General features: G+C 31.6%; 1 protein-coding gene across 4 annotated transcripts in view; it reads right to left on the bottom strand.

Annotated features, from left to right (window-relative positions):
- Window positions 1-12,737, bottom strand: part of LOC145334150 (uncharacterized) — a 481,948-nt gene that overhangs the window by 103,240 nt on the left and 365,971 nt on the right. For all 4 annotated transcript variants that reach the window (XM_080179457.1, XM_080179456.1, XM_080179454.1 and 1 more), the window contains one exon: window positions 377-502. In XM_080179457.1, the coding sequence (XP_080035583.1) occupies window positions 377-502 (126 nt within the window). The remainder of the gene's footprint in view (window positions 1-376; window positions 503-12,737) is intronic.

Raw genomic sequence — 12,737 nt, 5'->3', positions numbered from 1 at the left:
ATCCCATCCACCCCTTCCCCTCCAACATAACTTAATTTCCTTACATTTTTTTCATTGATGTTTTTTTGATAGAAAAAATTAGCATTGACATTATCGTGTCTGCCGTACCGACAATGTGTGATTAGAGGCAGGGATAACAGGGATAGGGCAATAAAGAATAAATTAATCTTACCCACAATTTAGATTTGAAAGCTTTGAAACATGATCAGTTTTTTAGTAAGACTAGGTTTTAGGATATTTTTAGGGAGAATGGCGGGAGGGAGACATGGATAATTTTATCCTTGATTTATAAAACTATATGAACATTTTTCCACTGACAGAAAGAGCTATAATTGCAAAGTAGCTTCGCTTCTAAATTTAAAAAAAAAAACATTACCTCAACAGTATTTAAAGTTGGACCAAAGGGGTACTCGCTCAAAATTCTTTCTTCGTCCATGAATTTTCCGGCTTTACAATTTGAGGGGGGTAGGAACAGCCCATAGTTGAATCCTTCGTCCAATTCCTGAAAAATAATAATAGTATTGATTTAAACATGTATGAATAAAGTGAAGTTTTACTTTTTTAGCTTTCATTTAAACTACAGGACGTACAGCCTTGTCCTGGTTATAGAGTAAAATAAAATAATATACAAAGAGAATAAAATATAAACATACAAAGAGATCACCTATAACAATATTCATCAATACAATAAATATATAAAGTCTAGATGATCAATATCCTACTTGCCCAATAGGAACAAAGTGAAGGAACGATCCGACAACATTAAGGTGTAAGAAAGTACATCGTTTAAATAATTTGCTTACTATTGAATAATAAGTAACTAAATACTAACACCTAGAACGCTTGGCGGATTTTTGTGGCAGATCGACAATCTGGGGTAATAAATCTATTATTACTACTATTATGTACTTATAATTTGGAGTAGGGGAAAAACATACATTATAGAACACGCTCTGCGTGTTTAAAACCATAATAATAAAATATATAACAAGCCTAAACAATGACAGAAGAAACCCATCAAAAATAATCATTCCTTTGAATATTTTAATAAATTTTGACAATATCCCTTTTATCGCCAAAAGACCCCTAACCGCAACCCAACCTTATTCTTTATGATTCTTTTATGTTAGCTTGGGCTAAATATGTTTCATTTCTATGGCAAAACTCTTTTGGTAACCTCTATTATAATTTGTCGATTATAAACCCCTCTCTTGATAAGTGGAAGGCAGGAAGGGGGGTATATGTGTGGTTCACAAGCAAATTAAAGGGATGTTACCTAAATTTCAGCTTCCTAATGTGAAATTATTTCTTACTGTGTTTTAAATCAGCTTGACAACGTTTCAGCGAAGTTGCAAAAAAGGTAATTTTTGTTAGGATTAAAAAAACACCTTGAATTAAAATGAAAATATATTTAAAGATTTTTCAAAGGATATTTTGCTAACTAACTGGTAAAAGTTTTGAAATGACAATATTCGCTTAGTTGTAGGGAATATCAATCCAATAAGATTCTAGATTTTTATCAGAATTGAATTGAACATTATTTTTTACTATGTTCCCCTGTACACAGGTGAGGTGCGCCTTCACTTCCGCATATTTGCATATCTGCATAGAGTTTCATATTCGCATGACGTCACTGTTGTGAGAGAGAAAATTTGCATGTAAATCATTCTGGTACCGAAAGTTTTAAAATCGCGTTAGTTAATTCTTTGTGACCACAACTTTGATTAATTTGATTGGTTGGTTTCAAACTTCACAACCAAAATTTTTACTAGTTTTATTTATCATCATTGGAGCTGTATATCAATTTATCATGAATTATCCTATCTCTGAAGGTCCTTGTTTAGCGAAGAAATAAAACGAAGGCAATTGTAATCATATGCAGTTCTAATGATTTTATAATGTGATGCACATCTGCGGAAGTGAATACACACCACCAAGGTGATAATAGCGCATTGTATTCCAGAGTAAAAACAATCAACTTTTTAGTAGCACAGCTGCTCTATAACTTTGATATCTTCGGCTGTCCGTTTAAGGATTACAATAAATAACAAAATAACTTATTTTTATATATATAATTCGCTTTAAATTAAATAATCCATATAAGAAAGGACCCAGTTTAATCATTTATTGACAATGTCTGCCAAAATCGGGCATAAAATTGAAAATATTGCTACGCTACTTTTGGAAATAAGCCTCCATGTGTATTACTTATTATGCATCTGAAAATTCGTTCCATTTTTTGTTTAAATAGCTACCTATCTTTTTAAAGTACACCTTGTTTTGATACATATATGTCAATACAAAGTCTGTCTGTTTGTCAGTCTGTCCGGAGCTCAAAAACCGATTTGGACCGATTTGGCTCTGCTTTAAGGTAATGACCTCACTGGTCCCATCATTTAAGACAAACTTAATTTTTTTTTAAATTAACTTTATATTTGCACTAACTGTTGAGAAGCTATGCTCCCAAAAAAGCGGTGATCATAACCAAAAAAAGATATTCTATTGTACGATACTGTTATTGCATGGAATACGTAATTAAAAGGCCCTTTGCCAATACGAGCACAGATAGGTATAAATAAAAACAATTCTCGTATTTATTCGAATCCGGTGGATAGGAATCGGTTCTTATCCATACGAAAAAACTATGTCTAGCATCTTATTATATCCAGCTTTCTACGAATATAAAAATGTACAATCATAAAATTAAAACAATTTTTTTAGCCCGTGCCTTCGGCAACTCGGGGCTAAAAAAACTGGTTTTAATCTAAAAATTGTACATTCTATATCCGCGGAAAGCTGTTTATAATACGATGCGAGAAATAACTATTCTTACATTAAAACAAGGACAAATATGTCTATAAGTAGCGCATTAATAACGAAAATTCAAGTCAAGATTAAAAATGTATAACAAACGACATTAAACTAGGTGAAGTTATAACTTATGTTATATTAAATGTAAGGCAATGCCTTTGCCCTAAAACAGTTGAATCTCGTTATGACTCTAAGTCAAAACGCAAGCAATCAAAGGGTTGTTTGTCTCCAATAGCTATATAGGACGACTCCCTTAAAATCATTTATTTTATAAACCTTATTTCTATTCCCCGCAAGCTAATCAAGTCCTTTGCAAAATCATTTTACGAATTCGTGATTTGAAATACGATATATGGCAATACAGTTTAGCTTAGCAATATTTTTTTTATTAAATCCGTGTAAAACGTTTATGGTGTTATTATATCAACATAAGACTAATAATATTATGCCAGGAGGGAAGGGGCCATTGGACTGTAAATTACACTGGTACCCAATCTTTATAAACATGTTCTCTAATTCGTTGGCTTACAAACTTTGGGTACTTTTATTAATAGGTTAGTTCAAGCTAAAAGTGTACAAACTATTTAACTAATAATATAAAAGGGGCAATTTTGTTTGCAACATTCATCCATTGTCTCATCCCTTCAGATTCCTTAATCAAGCTGTTACAAGCATAGGGCACTATTTAGTAGATATAGGTTTTCAATGGTAATGCTTGGTGTTGTTTACAATGCCTAGGTCGCGTATATATACAAAAGCGGAGAATGATATTAACTACCATTATCCTATCCCTGTATACATATATGACATATTGATAATAATGAAATAGCACAATGCGAGTCCTGATTAGCTAATACAATTTAAAAAGTCCTCAAATAAAAATGAGAAAATTAGATATTCTGCAAAAATAGTGAAAATGAACGAAAAATCAAGTAAAAGACAGTGAGAAAGGGGACATTGGACAATAAATTAAGCTGATACCCAGAGCTTTCAATTACGATTTCTCAATCGCTGACTTAAAAACTTTGGAAACTTTTACTAAATATCGATTAGTTTGATTAAACGAGTATCTACTTTTGAAATTGTAATGCAAAAATTTTGTTTATCATCATTGGGGATGTACATCAATTTATCATCCATTGTCTTATCCCTTAAGATATCTGGCTAAGACATTTAGCTGAATTATATTTAATTTTTGTTGTTTTTAAGAAACATATCCTAATATATAAAGTAGTAAGCGTTTTTCGTCTGTCCCGAAGGATCTCGCTAACCGCTAAACCGATATTATTCTCCTTTATAATGAAGCTTCTGATAGGTCCTGGGAGGTTTTAAACTATTTTTGGGGAGGGTGTCTTCATCCCCATCCCCCAAAAAAATATTTTTTTTTGAAACTCAAATTTAAAATGGGATACGGTCAACTTTTACCTCTCTTACCTTAAGTACCCCTAGAGGCTTCTAGGGGCGTAGCCGCTAGTATTTACATAAAGACATATCCTTCTGTCATAAATACAATTTAATTACAAATTTCCTTATCAATTATGACGTTATAGCGATACAAATAGGAAAGTTGGCCGTTAGAGAAGGTTTCAGACTATTTTACAGGAATAATTCGTGGTTATTGTGACCAATATTAAGAAGTAACAGGATGAATGTCTGTCCGTTATGATCTCGTAAACGGCTGAATCAATTGTTAACAATTTCAGGATTAGTCCAGAGAATGTTTATGTCATTTGGAGGGGGTGGAGACCTACATTACCCCATGAAAGATATCCTATAATAAAATTATGTTAAAAATACATTTAAAACTAAAAAACAACCTCAAAATAGCAACTTACAACATTACTTAGCAATTATGTGAAGTGTAAATCCTGTAACCACTGCACCTCACACGAATAATATGGTGGTGTAATAAAGGAAGTACGCCATAGAACAACCAATAATTTTGCATTAGTAGCGCAGCTAAAATAATATATACTTGAGTGTTAGTAGCATACATACTCTATGATAAGGGTATGTTCGTACGTCCTTATTTTATTAAAAACTATCTAAAAACTGTTTCCAGGTCCAAGCGTTATATTTAAAGGGGGTTAATATGAGGTATTTCAAAGATTTGAAGGGGGTATTTTATAGTTCTATTTTATTTTGAGGGGTAAAATTAACCCCAACCTTGGACATCTATGCTTTTTTCAATTATTACCCCTACTCCACACGCCAAAATAAGTAAAAAAACGCAGATATAATAAATATCATTATTCCAAAAAAAAGTTAGTCTTTTGTCTTTTTTTTTGCATTAAATATATAGTAGCAGCGCTGCTAGAATTGCACATATATGTGTGTTTATAAAGCATGTACGAAGCCGCGAATTGCGAATTTTTATTTGAAAATGCGGCTTTGACCAAACGTATGTCTTTGATGCATATATTACAATTTTTTACAGGGTGATTCTTTTTTTTAATTGGCGTTGGTCAAATTTTTTTTTCTTATTTTTGCTTTTTTTGATACATTAATATAATAAATTGTCTTATCATCTTATGAATTGTTAAAAAGCTTTCTGAAGATAGCTTACAAAAAATAAGGGATACGATCGACTAAAGACGATTATTTGAAATTATTCTTTCTGTAGATTAAAATTATTGGTTAAAATGTGTGGACGCTACTAGTTTCGAATTTACCAAACAAACTTCAATTAAAGTACCCAAAGTTTTTTACTAAACGAATTAAAAACGTTTTTATAAAACTTTGGGTACCAGTCTAATTTACATTTGAATGTCTCCTCCCTCCAGATATGCAAAAATCAAATCTCACCCTGTACAGTTTGAAGAATCCTAACCGTAGATAAAAAAAAGGTCCATTAAAGGTTCCGGGTCCTGGCTTCTTAATTGAATTAGGATCAATTATCCAGTTTAAAATGCATACATAAAGAAAAAAAATATCCTTTTATTTTTGTGTAATAAAAAGTTATTTTTATTACGGCTTATTCTTTCGTTTCTTAAAAGGAGATAAAAAAAGTATAAGTTATTTTTATTTTATTTTGTTTATTTGGTACTGCCAGGTACCCCTCAGCTTTGGAGATAGCAAATACAATACTCTAAATTGCTGCTATCCATAGACAATTTAGAATTTATATTATGAAATTTAATAATTCTACACCCCTTTCTTTTTATCCTTTTATTTTAAGTTAATAAAGGAATAATTATACACATTGAAGATTAAAGTGTTGTACATTATCCTCTCCCTATGCTAAATCTTTTTGTTTACAAGTTTATTTTATCAAATGATACTTAAAATCGACAGTTACCCAAGATTGGTAATTTAATCCGTTAAAAAAAATTTCTAGCAAAGATTTTTGTTAAATCGTAAGATGTCACTAGACTAAAACTTGTTTAAAAAATACAAATTAAAAATTAATAAAGAAAAATTAATATGCTTTTTTAATATGAACTTTATATGGGTATTAAGACAAAGGGACCTAAATCCAGGGACTATAAGGATATGACAATGAACATTGAGTCAAAAGGTTTTATAATATTTTTAGTTTTAGCATCTTTTTTGGTAAACCGGTAAAACATTTAGTGGCAAAATAGTTTTTCTATCGGGTACCATATATTATTATCCGTGGGAAAAATCGTGCCCAAGACATAGATAATGGTAATTCATGTTCTTACCACCCGGGTTTATTAATAACTGGGCTCAGTATCAACTATCTTTTTAGTATCATAACTTCTCTAAAGCAATAAAATAGTAAATAGTGTAACTGGCTCGGTATTAATTATCTATGAAGCGCAGATAAAAAAGCTTTATAAGTATTAAAATAAGAATATTATCTGAAGTTCTGAATATAATTTCGAAGGCCGCTAAAAAATATGTTTGAATTTTAGAAAAGGATACCCAACCAAAAATAACATAGGTCTAGTTAAAGTTCTTATATATGATATAAAGGTACCCTTGTTGGTGTGTCATCACTACCGCTAGAGTTGTTATACCCACAAATCCGCAAATCGACACAATTTCATATGAAGTAGGAAAGGTAGGGAGATAAATAGTGCTGTAGTAATAATGTTATTGCAATATGATAATGAATAGAAGGTGTATTAGACATAGACATATCCGTCAAAATTTTAAAAGGAATTTCTAGCAGACAAAGAATTTTGTTAATATTTCGTCACATATGTATAAATGAAATAAAACTGACTAATAGTATTGTTGGATTGTTCCTACACTGTGTTCCTATTGGTCCAATTAATGGATCGGCCATCTAGTCTTTCTTTATTTAATTGATAATTTGATACGCTTCGGGGGAAGTAATGGCACCCCCACCCCCCATTTGGGTAATTCATTAAATCATGATTAGAAAGACCTCCTTCTAGCTACCTTCCAACTACTTAGTATCAATATATTTTATTAGTAGCGCAGCTTCTCTATAAATTGATTAATCTGCTAGTTTAGTCATTGTTTTCAATTCAATTTTATAAAGAAAGGAGAAGACATTGGATTTATTAAATCTCGATAGATACAAACCTTAAATATCAACCAATAATTCTAATATACAATAAAAAAGATTATTTTGTTTAATGTAAATTTTGCGTAAAATCATCTTTGTTTGATAACTGTTTTAACTATTAGGTCGCTAGCTTACTATAAAGTAATGCCAAAAGATTTATAAAACCTTTATTAAAATTCAAAATTAATAAAATAAATTTCGAAGGGAAAATTCTATATTTAAAAATAACACAATGCTTGTCTGTCTAAAGTTGTAGCCAACCGCTGTACCGATATGGTTGTTCTTCACTGGGAAGGTTTATAGCTATTTTAAATGTTGGTACCTCAACCCTCCCAAGAGAAATCACCTCTTGGATATAATTCTCCCTTATTTTTTATACTTCACTTTTTCTTTTTAAACTTAAATTGTAAGATAGTGGTCTAACTCTCCCCCCTCCCTTCCCGCATGTGCCCCTTGCCTGTAAGTAAATGTAAATGTATCTGGATGTATGTGTAGGACTAATCTTCCCCCAAAATAGGAAATTCTGCAAGAAAGGGTTGTTGATCAAATTAATCCACCATTGCTCTAACCTTGTACAAAAAGAAACTGCTGTAATGTCTAGCTAGAATGTTATTATTGATTTATTAATGTGCTTAAGGGGTTGAGGCCAATGAGAAGGGGGGAGGGGGGTGGTACTACTCATTAAAAAAACACTTGAATTGGACATTGCCCAAATAGTATTGCAGAACCAATATCCAATAAACTTAAATTTGACCACCTACTTCATCTAATTAGTGCTATAATATTACTAGCGGCTACGCTTCTATAATCCTTTTGTCAATTTTAGTTTAATTTGGGGGGGAGGGGGTCCTTTTGCTGGGGCGATTTCTCTTAAGAAGGTGAAGTTTCCCCCCCACCAAAAAAATGTAAACTTTCCCAGTTCTTATTAAAAGCTACATTGTAAAGAAGATACTTCGGTTCAAACAGAAAGTTAGACTCTTAGACATCCTATTACTTTTATGTAAGTATCTTTGTATTTCAACCCTTTACAGACGAAAATGTAGACATTCCAACCCAAATGGGGAATTGTGAAAATAGTTTCATGAGAAAGAGCAGTAATCAAAACTAATTGCTGACCAAATTAGACTGATAATCATTACATTGTGGGGTTTAAACCAAGGACTAGGGACTAATAATCATTACATTATTGTGGGCTTTAAACCAGGGACTAGGAAACATAAATTAATCATCCCTCTATAATCTCATGGTGAAACTATATTCTGCACTTTATTGAATGTAAATTAAAAAGATTTTATGTGCATCTGTCTTAAAATAAAATGGTTGATTAATATGAAATGCTCACACTTTATATTTACAATGTTAAAAATTTGGTATAAAATGATAAAAAAAACATGTTCGATGTTAAAATTGATAAAATTCAGTGTTCCACGCTTAGAGGTTAAGAAATCCTCGTAAATGGTTTGAGTTTGGTTTGATTAGACAATTCTAACCTGACTAAAACACATGACTTTACGGATGGTGCAACCCTTATTGTGAAAATGCTTCTATTAAAAAAATAATCACTAACAATTATTAACAGACAGACATTCAGACATACAGAGTATCTGCGCTACAAGCAAAAAAATGAAATAATGAGTGACAAATGTTGGTCATAAACTGTGATTAGAGCCTACTTGTTAACTTGAAATAAAATTTTAATGGGTTAATTTCCCCCCTACCTCCTCCCCCATTTGCACATTCCAACACGTTTTTAATGCCAAATGAACGATGGCCAAAAAATCGCAAGCAAAGTTAATAAAGAAATACATGAAAATTCACATAAGTTATTAAGCCATTTCAAAGTTACATTTAAGTCTTTAAAGATGGTTTTAGGCTGTTTTCCATTCTTTTTCGAATAGATAGCCCCTTTATGCTTGGGTAGTCACTAGTACATTTGAAATAAAATTATGACAGCTAGAACAAACAACACATAATTTTTGTCCAATTAAATAACTTTCTAAGCCATAGTACTTCTTACAGGACTGTAAATTATACTGGTATCCAAAGTTTTAAAACAAGATGTCTCATTGTTTACTTTAAAACGTTTTTGATAAAATAAAAGGGATAATTATTATTGCAGATGCATGAACATCAATTTATCGTGAAATGTCTTATCCCTTTAGATCCCTGACACCTTAGGGGGACATCTAAAATTATTCCAGTTGCGTACCTTAGTCTCATTTTTCCCCGCTTGTTAAAAGTTGACATTCAAAAAGTTACCAGGGGTAAAAAGATATTCTATTGGAATCAAAATGGGCCAGTTAAACCCTTATTTTAATCAGTTGCAATCATAGCTGTCTAAAATAAGCTTCTGTCGCCAAACTAGCGGCTATTCAACTGCTTGTAAGCTATCCCATATAAAAAAAAATTATCAAAAAATCACTCTAGTTTCCTGAATGTTTAACCCCAGCCGTTTGAAACACTTTTCAGTCAAAAGTAAGCCGTCAAAGTGCAGCTAAGCTTTCTTGTATCAAATAATACCTAGTCGCTGCCAGCCGGGGCCTTAGTAAAGGCATCTGTCGCACATTTTTATGTTCTATTTCTTAAATTAACAATGCAAAAATATATTTTTTAATGTTTATATATCCTTTGATTCCATTCCAGTATGAATAATTGGCATTTGCTTGAATGAGAAGAAAGTTGATGTGTGCCTAAATTGCTCAATGAATTATTTTCAAGTAGCGCAGCTACTTAACATGTCGTTTTGTCCGTTTGTCATCTTTGTATTATTGTGTTGACGTATGGAATGTGTATTAATGTCAATAGTAAATCATAGTAGTGCCTAAAGTTTTTTATTCACGTTTTCTCATTGATTAGCGAATAAAAACTTTGGTTACTTACACATTAATATTTATTGGTAGGTTCAAACTTTCAGTGTTTATACATTTCAACCAATGATTTAAATTTCTATTGTTTAGTTCTAGATAACTAAAGAATAAAAGCTACCAGGCCATATAACTAGGATATGTTTGAACGTTCCTTTGCGACTGATTTTAAAAAAAGATTACTATAACTATAAGGCAAAATTTTCGATAAAAAAAAACACTATCCTAATATATAAAGTAGTAAGCTTTTTTTGTCTGTCCCGAAGGATCGCGCTGAACCAATTTTGTTCTAATTTACAGTGAAGCTTCTTATAGGTCCCGGGAAGGTTTTAAACTATTTTTGAGGAGGGTGTCTTCACACCCCTTCACCCCCCCAAAAATGAAATATTTTTTTAACTCTTGAAACTCAAATTTAAAATGGGATGAGGTCGACATTTCCCCCTCCTACCCTTAGTGCTCCTAGAGGCTTCTAGAGGGCGTAGCCGCTAGTTCTTAATATGGAACGTAGAGATGTACGGACATACTTTACCTTTAGACAAACAATAGCTGTGCAACTAAAAATATGAAAATATGTTGATTTAAAAACAGGCTATTAGTGTAATTTTCTTGGACTATAATTTTCGCAAGTTTCAATTTAAAAGGAATATTTGTCATATAAAAATTTAGACACTAGTCGTGTTATGTTAAACAGAACAGGGGGTTATGTTTTTGTAATGTAACATAAAAAAATTATGGATGAGAACAATTAAATCATGTTTTTCAATTCATCTTTATTATTACTTTATCACTTTGAAAATGAATAACCTACAATAAGCTTAATAAAATACGTTTTAGTGAACCATCTTTTAAATATGTGAAGGTTAATGGTTGTCCTAAAATAAAGTAGTATGGTTGTTTGACTAAAACCAAAAGATCTCTAAAATTGCTACACCACATGGGGTATTCTTTTCAGAGAAGCTTCATAAATGTCTCGGGGTGGTTTAAGGCTATTTTACAGAAATCTTCCGCCCAACCTTAGAGGCTAGGCGGCGAAGCAACTATTTCTCAAATAAAATAGGTAGAAGATTGATTTCAAACCACAATGTTATCATATAAAATTGCTTAATTACACGAACATAAAATCCAGGAAAAGTTAATAATTGTGAGAAATTTTGTCTCTCCTGAGCATAAGGGATATGGACAAAATCTTGTAAGGCGCAAATTTTAATAATTATTATATCTATGATTTCAGGAATTTTCATCTCCTAAAATTAAAGTAACTGCATGTCTATCTGTTTTAAGAGAGAGAGAAGCAATGTTACACATTCAAGTAACCTTATTATAACCCCCTCCCCCTTTTTTTTCATCAAAATAAAATAATTAAAATTAAAAAATCCATTATAAAATTAATCAAAAGTTTCCGTAAAATGCGGAAATTACGAAATACTTGGTCATTGGGACAGTTATTAATATTTAGGCTAGTAATTATGTAAATAGAAAGATTGTCACTTAGCATACTGGCCGATGCGCCCCTAACATCAACAATATATGTATTCGAAGGGTGATAGAGAAGGAAAAATAGCCCAAAACCATTCAGGGACCTATGTAAAGCTACCCTAAAATGGAGAACCTTATTGGTTCAGTGGTTCAAAAACTACATCATATTAAAGAATTAATTCAAATATATTGGATAAAAAATACTTTACATTTACTGTTAATCTTTAAATTATGACAAAAATTAATAATTAAGTAAATATAGAGTAGCTACTCTTCTACATGCTAAAACAAGGATGACAACATCCATAAAAGCGAAGCACTGAAACAGTAGGACAAACGGACATTAACATTTATATAGTGTCAGAACTAAATAATCAGAATATAAATATATAAGAGTCGAAGCAAAATTCTAAGTAAATTTGTTGAAAAACTGCTTTATACAGGATAATGTTTATGGACATACCTACATTTTTAGGACTTCATTATAGAGTTGCTTCGCTTATAACATTATACTTTGTTCTCCCAGGAATCAATATACCAAAAATCAGATCAATCGGATGATTTGATCATATAAAAATTTGTTGTTAGAAAGTAAAAAAATCAACATGTTTAAAACGGACGTATGGACATTTTGGTAATGATTATATAGTTGCTACGCTTTCTAAATCGTACCTAACTATTAAAGGAATCACCATGCAAAATTTGAAATCGATAGGACAATTCTAACATGCCTAAAATAACGAAAAAGGCTATCCGTTTCGGACGGAAAGCTTCGCTTTTAAAAACAATTTTGTCCCTATGTTCAATTAGTGGCTGTCTAATGATAAATGTTTCCAATGTTTGTGGGTATAGAACCAGTGTCCGCACAAAATCACTGGTCTCAAGGAAAAATTGGGGAGGGGACAGTTAACTATAAAATTAATCTTCTCCCCAGTTTAGTTTTTTTGGAGGTTTGTACTATAGGTATAGAAAAATTTAAAAGTGACTGCCCTTTCATACTACAGTACTTTAAAACCAATAATATAGTCAGATTGTTCCTTCACTTAGTTCCTATTGATCTAAATAACGAGTTGATCATCTAGAGT

The sequence above is a fragment of the Acartia tonsa genome, chromosome 12 (genome assembly GCF_053477335.1).
Source record: "Acartia tonsa isolate MP-2025a chromosome 12, ASM5347733v1, whole genome shotgun sequence".
Taxonomy (NCBI): domain Eukaryota; kingdom Metazoa; phylum Arthropoda; class Copepoda; order Calanoida; family Acartiidae; genus Acartia; species Acartia tonsa.
Note: the sequence above shows the minus strand (reverse complement) of the source record. Positions and strands in the feature narration are given on the sequence as shown.